This window comes from Carcharhinus amblyrhynchos, chromosome 26 (assembly GCF_965287045.1).
Source record: "Carcharhinus amblyrhynchos chromosome 26, sCarAmb.v2.hapA, whole genome shotgun sequence".
Lineage (NCBI taxonomy): Eukaryota > Metazoa > Chordata > Chondrichthyes > Carcharhiniformes > Carcharhinidae > Carcharhinus > Carcharhinus amblyrhynchos.
Genome location: NC_137349.1, coordinates 1,388,331 through 1,403,622, shown reverse-complemented (window position 1 = coordinate 1,403,622; position 15,292 = coordinate 1,388,331). Strand labels below are relative to the sequence as shown.

The 15,292-nt window shown below is 43.8% G+C and overlaps 1 protein-coding gene across 1 annotated transcript in view; it reads right to left on the bottom strand.

The window, feature by feature from the left end:
- Positions 1 to 1,659: 1,659 nt before the first annotated feature.
- LOC145358769 (uncharacterized) overlaps positions 1,660 to 15,292 on the bottom strand; it is a 49,966-nt gene continuing 36,333 nt past the window's right edge. Inside the window, exons 6-8 of the mRNA XM_080213038.1 lie at positions 12,780 to 12,846; positions 6,615 to 6,741; positions 1,660 to 1,913 (exon numbers count right to left, since the gene is read on the bottom strand). Coding sequence (XP_080069164.1) covers positions 1,902 to 1,913; positions 6,615 to 6,741; positions 12,780 to 12,846 — 206 coding nt within the window. The 3' untranslated portion in view covers positions 1,660 to 1,901. The remainder of the gene's footprint in view (positions 1,914 to 6,614; positions 6,742 to 12,779; positions 12,847 to 15,292) is intronic.

Here is a 15,292-nt window from a genome sequence, read left to right as displayed (position 1 = left end):
CCTTCCCTAAAGGACATTAGTGAATCAAATGGGTTTTCCAACAATCGTCAATGATTTCATGGTCATCAGTAGATTCTTAATTCCAGATACTTTTTATTGAATTCAAATTCCACCATCTGCCATGGTGGGATTTGAGCCTGGATCTCCGAAACATCAGCTGGGTTTCTGGATTAATAATCTAGTGATAATGTCACTACGCCATCGCCTCCCCACTAACCTGCATTCAAGAGGCAGAAGATCTCCTGCATTTGGCATCGGCTTTCAAGCTGGTGTAGTAGCAAAAAGGCGATGCCTCCTTCACACAGCCTGACATATAAACTTGCCTACGTGAATTTTATAGAAAGGAGCACTGCATGAACTTAATGAAGAGCCTGTACATCTTCCATTGCATATTAAGAATTTCTGTATAGGCTTTTCAAAGCAACTAGATTCAGCATTTATTCATGCATTTTAGTCATTCAATAATTTAACTTTATTCATTAATGTCACAAGTAGGCTGACATTAACACTGCAATGAAGTTACTGTGAAAATCCTCCAGTTGCCACACTCCGGCGCCTGTTCGAGTACACTGAGGGAGAATTTAGCATGGCCAATGCACCTAACCTGCACATCTTTCAGACTGCGGGAGGAAACCGGAGCACCCGGAGGAAACACACGCAGACACGGGAAGAAGACAGTGACCCAAGCCAGGAATTGAACTCAGATCCTTGGTATTGTGAGGCAGTCGTGCTAACTTAACCACTGTGCCACCTATAGAATGTCAGTCTGTAATGGCTCTCATGTTTATTAAGATTTGTTAATAGTTCAAATGCTTTCAGAACCCTCTTCTTTTTCAAAAACTGTACATAACATTTTGATTTGTAACTATTTCTTTATGAAGACGGGTGTTGGGAAGGTGGGGTCGGGGAGGGTGGAATCGAGTGCATGGTGGGCTAGCCACGTGTTAAGGTATCAATCTTACTGCTCTGTTACCTCTGCCAGGCTCAGTAAGATAGAAAGGATGAAAGAAACCGTGAGCAAGATAAATCATCTGTCTGGATGGAGATGGAATGGAAGTTCTTGATCTGAATGGATCAAACATCCTTTCCATCTCAGTTTGATAATGTAAGTATAGTAACCTTCCCTCTTCTAGGATGTGGGGATGAGGGTTGACATAGATGAGGTTCACCTTTGATTAATTTTTTATTATGGGCTTGGGTGCTCTTGTTCATTCCCTCCTCTCTAAAAAGTTCCCACTTCTTAAATACTTGCTGTTTTGCCAAAGGGCTGGCTTTTTAGTGGCCCATAGTCAGAGCCCCTGCTTTGTATTGTCTCCCTAGTTTTAACAATGGGATACTGTCCTCTCCATTTTATTCAACAGTTGTTCTATTCCTCCTTCTTCTCTTAGTTTCATATAATCTTCTTTCTGTTTATTGCAGCCTGCTGTACTTTTTTTTATTTTCTCAGATTGCTCCAACTGGACATTTCATGATGACTGATGAGAAAATGTTGGGTCTTGATTGTTAATCTTTAAACGTACAATTGCTTTCTTCCTCCGGGTTGAAATTTGTTTAATTGAAATAATTGGTCTTTATGCACGTTTAGCATTTTATTTCTGCACAGTTCTTCAGAAGGAAAGAAAAAGACTTGCACTTAGTCAGGCTTAATGACCTCAAGAGTGAATATGCTTTATTTTTACACCATTAATTCTTACTAATCCCTTCACTGGTTTACAACAGTAAGATCCTGTTTGCATTTCCTTCCAACATCATTTTCCCTACAGGAACTCTTCAATGCCCCAGTGCCAATTCTTCCACTTGTGATGTTCATCCATCCTTTATGTTCTTAGTAGTTGTGCCAGTGGTCTTCAAAGTTCTTCATATTTCCATTCAGGACCTCACAGAAATGCCTCAAGCCATCCTTAATGGACAGGCTGTCAATATCACAAAAGAAAGAGGTTAGAGCAGTATTGATATTCTGCCAACAGAGGTCACTAGAACACTTTGTACAGAATATCTAATGGGGTGGAATTACTCTGAGGGTTAAGCAGGTAGAGTAACTTGACTGGTCAGCATTGATAGTGCATTAATGCATTCTTGCTCATTTGATCAAACGTTTCTCTTGTGAGATTACCTGGATTAATGAACATTAACACATCTATCTAGTATTAACAGGTTTTTTTAAATATGGATTCACTGCCAAGCGAGGTGGTTGAGACAGTTACATTAGCCACATTTAAGACTTATCTTGATAGACATCTGAACAAACGGGGAGTAGAGGGACATAAGCGTTGGATTAGATAGGTAAACATGATTGGTGCAGGCTTGGAGGGCCGAAGGGCCTGTTCCTGTGCTGTACTGTTCTTTATTCTTTGCTCTTGTTATATAAACTTGTTAGGCACCAATTTAAAACTGGGATGTGGGACTAAGTCCTGAGATTATGAAACCAACTAGATTGTGGAGTCAAAGGGAATCAGGTTTGCACATTTTTGTTCTGCTTCAGGGAATGCATTGGAACTTTACCAGTTCTCTCAGAAGCTTTGCTAGTTTGCATGTTATTGTACAGTTTTTAGAATTCGGTGTTGGAATTGAGTCCAATTGCTTCAGTTTAAGAACCGATCTTAAACATTTTAGACTTTGTATGTTTAATATTTTGGAAATGGGAAAAATGGGAAAGCGTCAATAATTTTGCTGTTGGTTTACCTAATACTGGTACAGAGTTATTAAAGATTATAAAACAAGGGGTAGCATAACAAAAATATATTTCAGATTGAATCTATGTCAAGTGCAATGAAGCAGCAATATCTGAACTTAAAGTTTCCATGAGTATTATCGATTTTATGTTGGTTGACAGGGGTTTATATAAAAATGGACAGAATTGTACATTTGCATCGCCTTCAGATTCAAATCAAATTTAATTTGTCTTGTCGAGAGGGCTAGAATAAAAAAGCAGGGATGTACTTCTGAGGCTGAATAAGACTCTGGTCAGACCCCATTTGGAGTATTGTGAGCAGTTTTGGACCATTTCCAAGGCAGCAGGACCTTGGAAAGGGTCCAGAGGAGGTGAACAAGAATGATCCATGGAATGAAGAGCTTGTTGTATGAGGAATGGCTGAGGACTCTGGGTCTGTGCTCGTTGGAGTTTAGAAGGATGGGGTGGGGGGGGAGGGGCGATCTTATTGAAACTCACAGGATACTGCGAGGCTGGATAGAGTGGCTGTGGAGAGGATGTTTCCACTAATAGAAAAAATTAGAACCAGAGGGCACAACCTCAGGCTAAAGGGACGATCCTTTAAAACAGAGATGAGGAGGAATTTCTTCAGCCAGAGAGTGGGGAATCTGTGGAACTCTCTGCCACAGAAGGCTGAGGAAGCCAGGTCAATGAGTGTCTTTAAGACAAGGATAGATAGGTTCTTGATTAATAAGGGGATCAGGGGTTATGGGGAAAAGGCAGGACAGTGGGGGTGAGAAAAATATCAGCTGTGATTGAATGGCAGAGCAGACTCGATGGGCTGAGTGGCCTCATTCTGCTCCTAAGTCTTATGGCCTTGTGCATAGCTTTGTAATTTTCCACTGCCAGATTTAACCTGGGTAGTGACACTGTTAAATGGTTAGTGAGCCTGATTGTAAAATACATTTGTAATTATTCAGCTGTACAACAATGATCTGTGCTCATTGAGCATAAAGTGCATGTAGCTTGCGTCACGCGGTTGAGTTTGTAGTACACAGGGGTGAAACCAAGCAGGTGCTTCATTCTGGTTAGGGCAGAGCCAATGATCAGGATAGCCAATGAGGTTAAACCGAGGTGCCGCCTGAATGCAAGTCTTCAAAGCCATCTCGGCCTTTTGGCTAAGGTGAAAAGTTCGATCAAGCCCAGGATGGGGTGCAATACTTCACCTTGTCAGCTTGGATCTCTGATAAAGGGGCACTCTGACCATTCTCCCTCCACACACACTGTCAGACCTGCTGAGGTTTTATAGCATTTTCTGCTTTTTGTTTCAGATTCCAGCATCTGTAGTATTTTACCTTTAGCTTGGATCTTGTTTGTCCCTTACGGGAGAGGAATCTATGATTTGGATTCAGTTTGAATTTGGTTTTTTGGATGGAATTCAATTATTTTACAAAAGTCGAGTTTGAATTACAGTATTTTCACGATGTGCAATATTGAATAATGTAGAAAATTCATCAAAGACCCGCTTTATAACCTTGACTCCAATAAAGAACAGAAAGCATTGGTGAAGGAATGCGGGACTGGGGTACCTTACATTCTCCCACGGGTCATCCAGTATATTTTACAAATGTGCCTCATTAAGGGGAAGCATGGTGGCACAGTGGTTAGCACTACAGCCTCACAACAACAGGAACCCAGGTTCGATTCCTGGCCTCGGGTCACTGTCTGTCTGGAGTTTGCGCATTCTCCTCATATCTGCATGGGTTTCCTCTGGGTGCTCTGGTTTTCTCCCACAATTCAAAGCTTTCTAATTAGGTTGATTGACCCTAGTTTTGGACATATTAGCAGGGTAAATATGTGGGGTTACAGGGATAGGGTGGGATTGTTGTCAGTGCAGGCTTGATGGGCCAAATGACCTCCTTCTCTACTGTAGGGTTCTATGATTCTATATTACTGCACATCATTGACCACAATATTGGTTGTTATACATTATCCCAGTTGTCTGTAATTTTTGTTATGTTTCGATTTATGAAATGTTACAGAGTGAATGTCCTTTTCAAACTGATGGGATATTATCAGCAATCATTTATATCCTTCTCTTGGTGGGGAGGAGATGGGTGGGGAGCTTTAACTTCAGCCACTTTCCCATTGGATTTGTTTTGAAAAGTTATATTTTATATTTTGGGGGAAGGTTGAGGTTTTTAGTGTTATTTAAACTGGAACTGTTGTCCTACTTTATGTAAAGTTAAATGTGGTCTCTTGTACAGCTGTAACAAGCTCTGCTCATTTGTTTCTCAGCAGTTTTGTTTTATAAATGTGTGATCTCAGGCCAGTCTGATGAAAGCAGTTTCTTCAAAGTTTTTAAAATATGAAAAAAAGCTTCAAAACGCCAGCGACCAGAGTTCATTTCCTAGTTTGGGTCACTGTCTGTGTGGAGTTTGTACGTTTTCCCCGTGTCTGTGTGGGTTTCCTCCGGGTGCTCCGGTTTTCTCCCAGGTTCCAAAGATGCACGTGTCAGGTGGATTGGCCATGATCAATGTGTGGGATTGAGGTTGGGTGTTGGACATACGTATGATGTTCTTTTGTCACAGACTCAATGGGCCGAATGGCCTCTTCTGTACAGAAGGGATTCTAGGATTCTATGAAAATGGAAAGGTGTAAATTATTGTAGCCTTTCCCTCCAATTAATAGCATGGAGAATCAACAGGCATTGAACCAGATGTTTTCTCCTAAGACAGATAGCTAGAGCTGGGAAATTTCCTGGCTTGGCGCATTCATCTTGGAAAAACATTGCCTAAATGGCACGATTTCTCCTCCAGGGGTGGGATCGCATTCCCCACCCCCCCGCCCACCACCATCCATCAACGATTAGACCGATGGCTACAGGTGCTGCTGGTTGCTAAGACAAGCTGGTTAAAATGTGCATCTTTGTCCCATTTGGTCTGATAAATATTAGGTCCACTAGCCCTTACTACCTGCGCCCACGTCAAATGCCCCCATCATAATCCTCCATGCCAACCTACGTCCCTATTCACATGGCTTCTTATAGCTTCATGTCAGTTTATTGCCACTTCATGACCTCCCACTTATCCTCATGACCCCCATAGCCCCTACTTTGTGCCAAGTCATGCCCTTCACCTACCATCCTTTGCCCTTCACCCTCCATGCCGACTCACGTAACATCCAACGTAGACTGACCTCAGGAGCCACGTTAAGGTGAAATAAAATTTAAAAAATACTTAATTTACAAAACAAACATTTGTATTCATAACCCCACATCAAGGCCATCTACTCCTTTCATAGCTAATGGTGTCAATCAAACCGAATTTACAGTTTCCCACTGAGATAGAAATAGGTTGTGCAAAGTAGTCAAATATTATTAATGCTATAATGACAGCCCTTAGGATTATGTCACAGGACAGCAGATTGCCTTCGCTCGAGGGCATTAGTAAACCAGGTGGGTTTTTCCGACAATCGACAATGGCTTTATGGTCATCAGAAAATACTTAATTCAGATTATTTTCCATTGAATTCAAATTCCACCATCTGCTGTGGCAGGATTCGAACCCACGTCCCCAGAACATTAGCTGAATTTCTGGATTAATGGTCTAGTAATAATACCACTAGGCCATTGCCTCCTCTCCAAGTTTCCCTGGCAAATCCAGGTTTCTGAGTGAACTGTAACATGCCACTGTACAAAAAGCACTGACTTTATAAGTTTAATAAACATTCTTCAAGAAACAATGATTAAGAAACAATATTCTGGACAACACTGAGCCACGCTATTTGTGGTCTCATAACAAAATCTTCATTATTTCATCAAAAGCCCTAAACAGGATCAACATTACAGCCAAATTAATGGAGTGAGGAATTTCAGATAAGCACATTAACATTTATACAGCTGTTCCACAGCATTATTTTGACTCTAAGAAACAGAGAATTAAATCAAGTTGAGTAAACCTACCACAGTATAAACTGATTTGCTGGGCTGCCAATCCTTGTGGAGTTTCTTGGGCATGGCTAGTTCATTGATTCGGGAACTGGGCATCGCTCTCATTGCTTTACGGCTCACTGGCCACATGGGCGATGACCTGTACCAATAAACACTCACATTAACATTGGTTAGCTCTGAGTACAAAGGATTCAAATATTGATAATCTCAGTCATAATACGATTGCAGCTTAGCACCCCAATCACCAAGGAAATCTTTAATGTCCAAAAATAGAGTTTAGAAGAATGAGGGGAGATCTCATTGAGACTTATAAGATGATGAATGGGATGGATAGGATAGAGGTGGAGAGACTCTTCCCGCTCAAAAAAGACAGTAGGACTAGGGGGCACAGCCTCAAGATAAAGGGGAGGCGGTTTAGAACGGAGTTGAGGAGGAACTTCTTCACTCAAAGGGTGGTGAATCTCTGGAATTCTCTGCCCGTTGAAGTGGTGGAGGCTGCCTCGCTAAATATTTTTAAGAAGCGGGTTGATGGGTTCTTGATAAGAGAGGGGATTAAGGGTTATGGGGAGAGGGCGGGAAAGTGGAACTGAGCCACAACAGATCAGCCATGATCTTATTGAATGGCGGGGCAGGCTCGAAGGGCTAGATGGCCTACTCCTGCTCCTATTTCTTATGTTCTTATGTTCTTATGTTCTTAAAAGCTAACATTTGGCCAAATACATTCACACACACACGAATTCATACAATAAAAACTCAAGGTGGCACAGAAAAGAGGTGACTTCTTGTGAATTGTCCCCAGCATATCCTCTAACTGTTTTACTCTTGTTTTATGCTCTTAAAACTTAACTCCAAATCCTTTCTCTGCACCCTCTCTGTGAATGCAACACTATTTCCTGCACTCTCTCCTTTTCTTCTTCCCTATGTACTCTATGAATGGTATGTTTAATCTGTTTAACGTGCAAGAAACAATACTTTCCACTGTATCCAATACATGTGACAATAATAAATCAAATCAAATCAAGTCAAGTCATTGCACTGGTCAATATTTAAAAACTCAATGACCAACCTGACTGAGTATGCCACAGATGAACTGTAGTGGATCCAGGCAACTGATTTCATTGTGTAGAAGACTGAGTGCCAAAGAAGCAAATCCGTGTGTTTCCCAACTGGAAACCATGGAATGAACAGGGATATCCACTGCCTGCTGAAGTCCAAGTCTGAGGCATTCAGGTCAGGCGACCCTGACCTATACAAGAAATCCAGATTTGATCTACGGAGGTCCACCAAAGATGCCAAAAGACAGTATCGGACCAAGCTAGAGTTCTAGGCTAGCCACACGGACTCCCACCAACTGGGGTGAGATCTGCAAGACATAACAGGCTACAAGATGAAGGTATGTAGAATTGCCAGCACCAATGCACCCTTCCCCAATGTGCTCAACGCATTCTATGCCTGTTTTGAGCAAGAGGTCAGCAAAATCATGCCCTCCACGCCGGATGCCTCAGCTGAACTCATCTCCGAGTTCACCATCACAGACATCAGAGCAGCCTTCTTGACAGTCAACCCACGGAAAGTGACTGACCCAGGTGGGGTACCGGATGAGCACTCAGATCCTGCGTGGATGAGCTGGCGAGGGTATTTGCAGATATCTTTAACCTCTATTTAAACCAGTGTGAGATCCCTAACTGTTTCAAGGAGATAACCATCATGCCTGTAACAAAGAAAGGCCAGAGGGTGTGCCTTTATGATTATCATCCGGTGGTTCTGACATCCATTATTACAAAGTGCTTTGAAAGGCTAGCCAAGGCACAAATCAATTCTAGCCTCCCAGGTTGCCTGGATCCACTACAGTTCACCTATCGCCGCAAAGGTCTACAGCAGCTGCCATTTCCCTAGCCCTGTATGCAACCCTGGAACACCTGATAACAAAGACATCTATGTCAGACTCCTATTTATTGACTACAGCTCAGCCTTCAACACCATTATTCTGACAAAATTTATGTCCAAACTCCATTGCCTAGAGCTTGGTTCGTCCCTCTGCAACAGGATCCTAGACTACCTAACCCACAGACCTCAATCAGTAAGGGTAGGTGACAAGACCTCCTCAACACCAGTGCCCCACAAGGCTGTGTCTGCAGCCCTTTACTATATTCCTTATACACCTATGACTGTGGCCAATTTCCACTCCAACTCGATTTTCAAGTTTGCTGACAACATCACCATAGTGAATCGGATCGCAAACAATGACGTGACAGAGTACAGGAATGAGATAGAGAATATGGTAACTGGTGCAATGTCAATAATCTGTCCCTCAGTGTCAACAAAACAAAGAGATAGTCATTGACTTCAGCAAGCATAGTAGAGGGCATGTCCCTGTTTACATCAATGGGGACAAAGTGGAAATGGTCAAGTTTCTAGGTGTCCAGATCACCAACAAACTGTTTTGGTCCCTACATGCCAGTGCTACAGTTAAGAAAGCCTCTACTTTCTCAGGAGGCTATGGAAATTTGACATGTCTGCCCTGACTCTCACCAACTTTTACAAATGTACCATAAAAAACATTCTTTCTGGTGGTATCACAGCGTAGTATGGGCTCCTGCTCGTTCAAGGCCACGAGAAACTACAAAGGATTGTGAACGAAGCCTAGTCCATCACTCAAACCAACCTCCCACCCATTGACTCTGCCTACACTTCCCGCTGCCTCAGAAAAGCAGCCAGCATAATTAAGGACCCCACACACCCCGGACATTCTCTCTTCCACCTTCTTCTATAAGGCCACGTACCAACTGTCTCAAGAACAGCTTCTTCTCTGCTGATTTCTGAATAGACCTAGCTCACATTAAGTTGATCTTTCTCTACACCCTAGCTATAACTGTAACACTACATACTGCACCCTCTCCTTTCCTTCTTTATCCATGGTATGCTTGTCTGTATAGTGCAAGTAACAATACTTTTCACTGTGTATTAATATATGTGACAATAATAATTCAAATCAAATCAAATCAAACTAAACTTTGCTAATCTTGTTACAGAGAATAAAGGCTTATTTAAAAAGTAATGTTCTGTTGTTGGTGTCCACACATAAGCCTTACTTCTCAACACCTAAGCAAGATTTAATGATCAATTATTTTTAATGACTTTACCAGATTTTTATTTAGTTGTTTTACATCATATATGAAAGTTGCTTTCTATGTGAAATGTTTAATAGGACTATTTGATTGGTAAACATTCATTCATGAGTGCTTTTCCTGAAGGCAGGTCCTTATCTCATTGCCTGGTGCTGCTTCATCCTGTTTCCTTGTCAGATATTTTTCAGTGTTCATCTGCTATTGCCTTCCACTGTCAGAGCAGGGTGAGATCCCAAGCTGACCTCTACCAGAATGGGAATTGAACTCAGATTGTTGGTTTATGTTGAACTATACACTAGTCATCCAGCCAACTCCAAGCCCCATTCATGAGTATTACATAAGCAATAATATTACTGATGTGGTTGGCAGCTAACTGTTGGAATGATCACAGAATCTATACAATCCCACCAGTTCAGAAGGAGGCCATTCGGCCCATTGAGTTTGCACCAACTCTCCGAAAGAATATCTTACCCAGGCCTAGCCCCTCACCCTATCCCAATGCATTTAGAATGGCTACACATCTTTGGACAGTAAGGGGCAATTTAGCATGGCCAATCCATCTAACCTGCACATCTTTGGACTTTGGACTATGGGAGGAAATACCTGGGGGAAAACCCACGCAGACTCAGGGAGAACGTGCAAACTCCAGACAATCACCCAAAGCTGGAATCGAACCCAGGTCCATGGTGCTGTGCAGCAGCAATGCTAACCACTGTCCCACCATACTGCCCCATGGCACCTATTTATAAGATCGCTTGAACACCTAAGTTGCATCTTCCTTCTTGAGTGTCTACATGGCTCACATCTGTCCTGTTACCTTATAAGCATGTTGGCTTGATCCTTTTTCATATATTGTGAAGAGAATTTATGCCATTGAAGTTGCTGGAGTTGGTGGGGGGGGCGGGGAGGGGTGCGGCGATGGGGTGGTTTTGGTGGGGGGGGGATGGGGGAGGGGGTGGGGTGATGGGGTGGTGTTGGTGGGGGGGGGGGCGGGCGGGGAGGGGTGTGGCGATGGGGTGGTGTTGGTGGGGGGGGATGGGGGAGGGGGTGGGGTGCGGCGATGGGGTGGTGTTGGTGGTGGGGGGGGCGGGGAGGGGGTGGGGTGCGGTGATGGGGTGGTGTTGGTGGGGGGTGGGGAGGGGTGCGGTGATGGGGTGGTGTTGGTGGGGGGGGGGGATGGGGGAGGGGGTGGGGTGCGGTGATGGGGTGGTGTTGGTGGTGGGGGGACCGGGGAGGGGTGCGGCAATGGGGTGGTGTTGGTGGGGGGATGGGGGAGGGGTGCGGTGATGGGGTGGTGTTGGTGGTGGGGGGGCGGGGAGGGGTGCGGCAATGGGGTGGTGTTGGTGGGGGGATGGGGGAGGGGTGCGGCGATGGGGTGGTGTTGGTGGTGGGGGGCGGGGAGGGGTGCGGCAATCGGGTGGTGTTGGTGGGGGGATGGGGGAGGGGTGCGGCGATGGGGTGGTGTTGGTGGGGGGGGGATGGGGGAGGGGGTGGGGTGCGGTGATGGGGTGGTGTTGGTGGGGGGGGGATGGGGAGGGGGTGGGGTGCGGTGATGGGGTGGTGCTGGTGGGGGGGACGGGGAGGGGGTGGGTGGTGTGGGGGAGGGGCTGGGGTAGTGTGGGGGAGGGGGTGGGGGGGGTTATCACTGCAGCAGAGTGTAGTTACACATAAGAAAATAACACCTGCTGTCGTACAAGGATTTCCTTGAGTTTCACACCAGCTCTACTGGTCAAGCTACCTAGATATATATATATATATATATTTCTCATACCGAGAGAGGCCATTGTAAAGCTTCACTCTTACATTCCTTGATGGATGCGAGAGAAAGCTTATCAAATGATAGCCAATTCTTCTACTTTTGCTTTCCCAATCTTTCCTTTCTTGCTGATTCCCCAGCGCTGCTCCCCTCATTGTTCCTCTGATCTTTCCTTTCACTTCTCCCACATTCCATGTATGGTGACCCACACTCTGTCCTGTAATTGCAATTCCCTATTTTAACTGGGAATGGACATTGGCTAGATAGTTAAATGAATGTCACAATCCCTTCCTACTCCAGCTCCTGACTTCAGCATGGTGAGGTTAGAGTGATTCTAAACATTGCCCCTAATGGCAATCCACCAACATTTACAAACATGGCAGCACGGTGACATAGTGGTTAGCACTGCTCCCTCACAGTGCCAGGGACCCGGGTTTGATTCCGGTCTCGGGTCACTGTCTGTGTGGAGTTTGCATGTTCTCCCCGTGTCTGCGTGGGGATTCCTCCCAGAGTCCAAAGATGTGCAGGTTAGGTGGATTGGCCATCATAAATTGCCCCATAATGTCAGGGGGATTAACAGAATAATTATGTCGGGCAAAGGGGATGGGGCCTGGGTGGGATTATTTTCGGTGTTGGCTTGATGGGCTGAATGGCCTCCATCTGCACTGTAGGGATTCAATGAAATAAGAGGCTTCCTCACTCAGATTGGTTTTCTCTGAGGTAACCAGCACTTGTTAGGATCAATAAACCAAGTAACTCATCTGAATGCCTTCTGGTTCCAGACTGAAGAAACCAATCATGTCCAACTCCCCCACCATTGCTGCTGCTGGCCTTTAACACCTCCCCACCCCTCCATCCACTTCCCCAACCCTCCCACCTAACCAATTGCAGCTGGTACCAGCCCTTAGTTCCAATCTGCTCCATTCTCGATCCCACTCACCGTCTTCCATCTCCTGGGACCAAATCCAAATCCTTACAATCCCTCTTCCTGACTATCCTAATCCACAGCTCCGTTCTTCTGGGCTGCCTCCCACACCACCCCCAACCCCCAGCTCCACCATTCCCTCCGCTCCCCCACCCCATCATGATCCCTAACCTGACCCTTGACCCTGATCCAAAGAATATGCCCAAGACACAAATAGGAACATTGCCTCAGTTGTCACCATTCAGGCAATGCTAAACTGCCAGCAATACTCAACAAGAGTCCTGCTAAAGACTTTTCAGTAGCAGTAAATGCAGAAATGATATGGGTTAGGAATTCTTGTTTCCATTCAAATTACTCGGTATATATACCTGTTTGCCCTATAACGTTCAGACAGTTTTTTGGGCTCACTGAGGTAGATGAATCTTGGTACTTCAGCTGAAGGATAGAAAATTGTTCAATAAGTGAAAACAGCAAATGATTGGTCCTACCCTACTTACTAACTTCACATCTCTTTTTTAAACAAGAATACGGTCAAACTGACTTTGAATTTTCAATGGAAAAATTGGACAGAATGTAAAACCTCCTGCTAATTCCCTCTGACCAATGTTACACTATAGCCAAAGACAAAGTTTAATCTTTCAGATGCTAAACAGATCAGGTTCAACTGCAATGTTTTCGATAGATGTACAGTCCGCCAAAATACCTTGGCCTGGATTTTGTAAATGGTAATGATGGTGAAACTTCAGTGTTTGCCATCACTACTCCAGCACATAGTCAGTGATTCTATGCTTCTCCAGAGAGTGTGCTACTGAGTCATTCCCAGACTGCAAACAACTTGAAAATTATGAATTGGTGAGAAATTGAACACTTACACTGCTGGTCTTGTTACAAAAAAAAAGCTACACCTTGCTGAATGAAGCGTAACTGGGTTTCTAACGGAGAATTAACTTCATAGCCACTGCTTAACACTCTCACTGACTCTTAAAAAACTCATTTCATATTTGTGTCTTGTCATGTTTCTTAACCACGAGATAAAACATCCTCATATTTTAAAATAATGATTTATTTTGAAACTTTATGATATTACCGCTTCTATCATAATTTGATCATAGTCAATTATTTCACTATAAGAAATATTTAAATAAAAAATAAAGGAATTAAGTGCTTTAACAGTTTAATGCTAGGGTGTGTGCATTTAAAGTGAGAGGGGGGAAGTTCAAAGGAGATGTGAGGGGTTAGAGTTTTACACTGAGGGTGGTAGGTGTCTGGAACGTGCTGCCAGAGGTGGTGGTGGAGGCAGATGTGGCAGGGGCGGTTACGGGGCTTTTAGGTAAGCAGATAAATATGCAAGGAATAGAGGGATATGGATCATGGACAGGCAGAAGGAATTTGTTTAATTTGGTGTCGTGTTCGGTACAACATTGTAGCCATGTGCTGCACTGTTCTATGTTCTGACTTCCTGGTTTGCGGTCTGTTGTGAATATTTCAATGTGATTGGCTTAATCTGCTTGTAAATATCACTGCTGCTACAGGTCACTGATTAGCTTTTGGTTCCTCAGATGATGAACCTAACGTCACTGCTTTGTTTTTATAAAAGCTTTTGTTTGGGTGGTTCATAGTTACCCCAGAGGAGGTACAGAATTCCTATAACTGAGGGAAGTACCAGATTTAAATTTACTTATTAATATATGCTTACATTAACAGTGCAATGAAGTTATTGTGAAAATCCCCTATTCACAACACTCCGGCGCCTGTTTGGGTACACTAAGTGAGAATTTAGCATGGCTAATGCACCCATCCAGCACGTCTTTCGGAATCCCTATAGTGCAGAAAGAGGCTTTTTGGCCCATTGTGTCTGCACCAACAACAATCCCACCCAGGCCCTATCCTTTAACTCCATGTATTTACCCTGATAATCCTCCTGACACTAACAGGCTATTTAACTCACACATCATTTGGACTATGAGATGAAACTGGAGCATCTGGAGTAACCCAAGCAGACACAGAGAGAATGTGCAAACTCCACACAGCCAGTGATCTAAAGCCGTAATTGAACCTGAGTCCCTGGTGCCGTGAGGCAGCAGTGCTAATCACTGTGCCACCCCTAAATAAATAATAAATCTTTTATAGAGTTGTAATTACTGCACAGAAAGAGGTGATTCAGCCCATTGTGTGCCTGCTAGCTCTCTGCATAAGCAATTCAGCAAGTCCCACTCCTGTGCCCTTTTCATTAAAGACAATCTAAGAAATCTTTCCTGATGGTGCATCTATCACTGCAGTGAAAAGTGTTCCTTAATCTCAGGTTATTTTTCATAACTGCAGTTTCCTATTGTTGGCTGAATGAAGGCTGCATTCCCTATGATTTCATTATCCTTTCCAGAATGGGGTACTTAGAGATGCAATGAGCATTTTAACTGTGGCTTAATCACTGCTTTATTTAAATCTATCATTTCTCTGCCTGTATTTAGAAAACCTGAAGTGCTGCTGAAAAGGAGTATTTTGGGAGCTCTGGTAAAAGAGCCTGGTGATTGTTACATTATGAGAGGGGGCATGCTATTATCGCATTGAACAGTCTCACCACAGACTGGCACTGATGCTTTTCTCTCCATGTATTTAGTATTGAATGATTGATGCCTCTTTTGAATGGAAGCAGCGTCCTCTGAGGCTGAAGACCAAATAGTCAAAGCGTTTGTGTTTCACTGAAAAGCATTAGTGCTCGCGTGGAATCTCCTGAAAACCTCGCATTGGAAATGCGGAAAGCATTGAATGATAAATGTACAAAATAGGGGGAAAACTATCGACAATAATAACTGCAGTTCCTTCTGTTTACTCACGCAGTTAGTCACCTCTACATGTTTACTTCCCTCCTGCCCAGGCACAG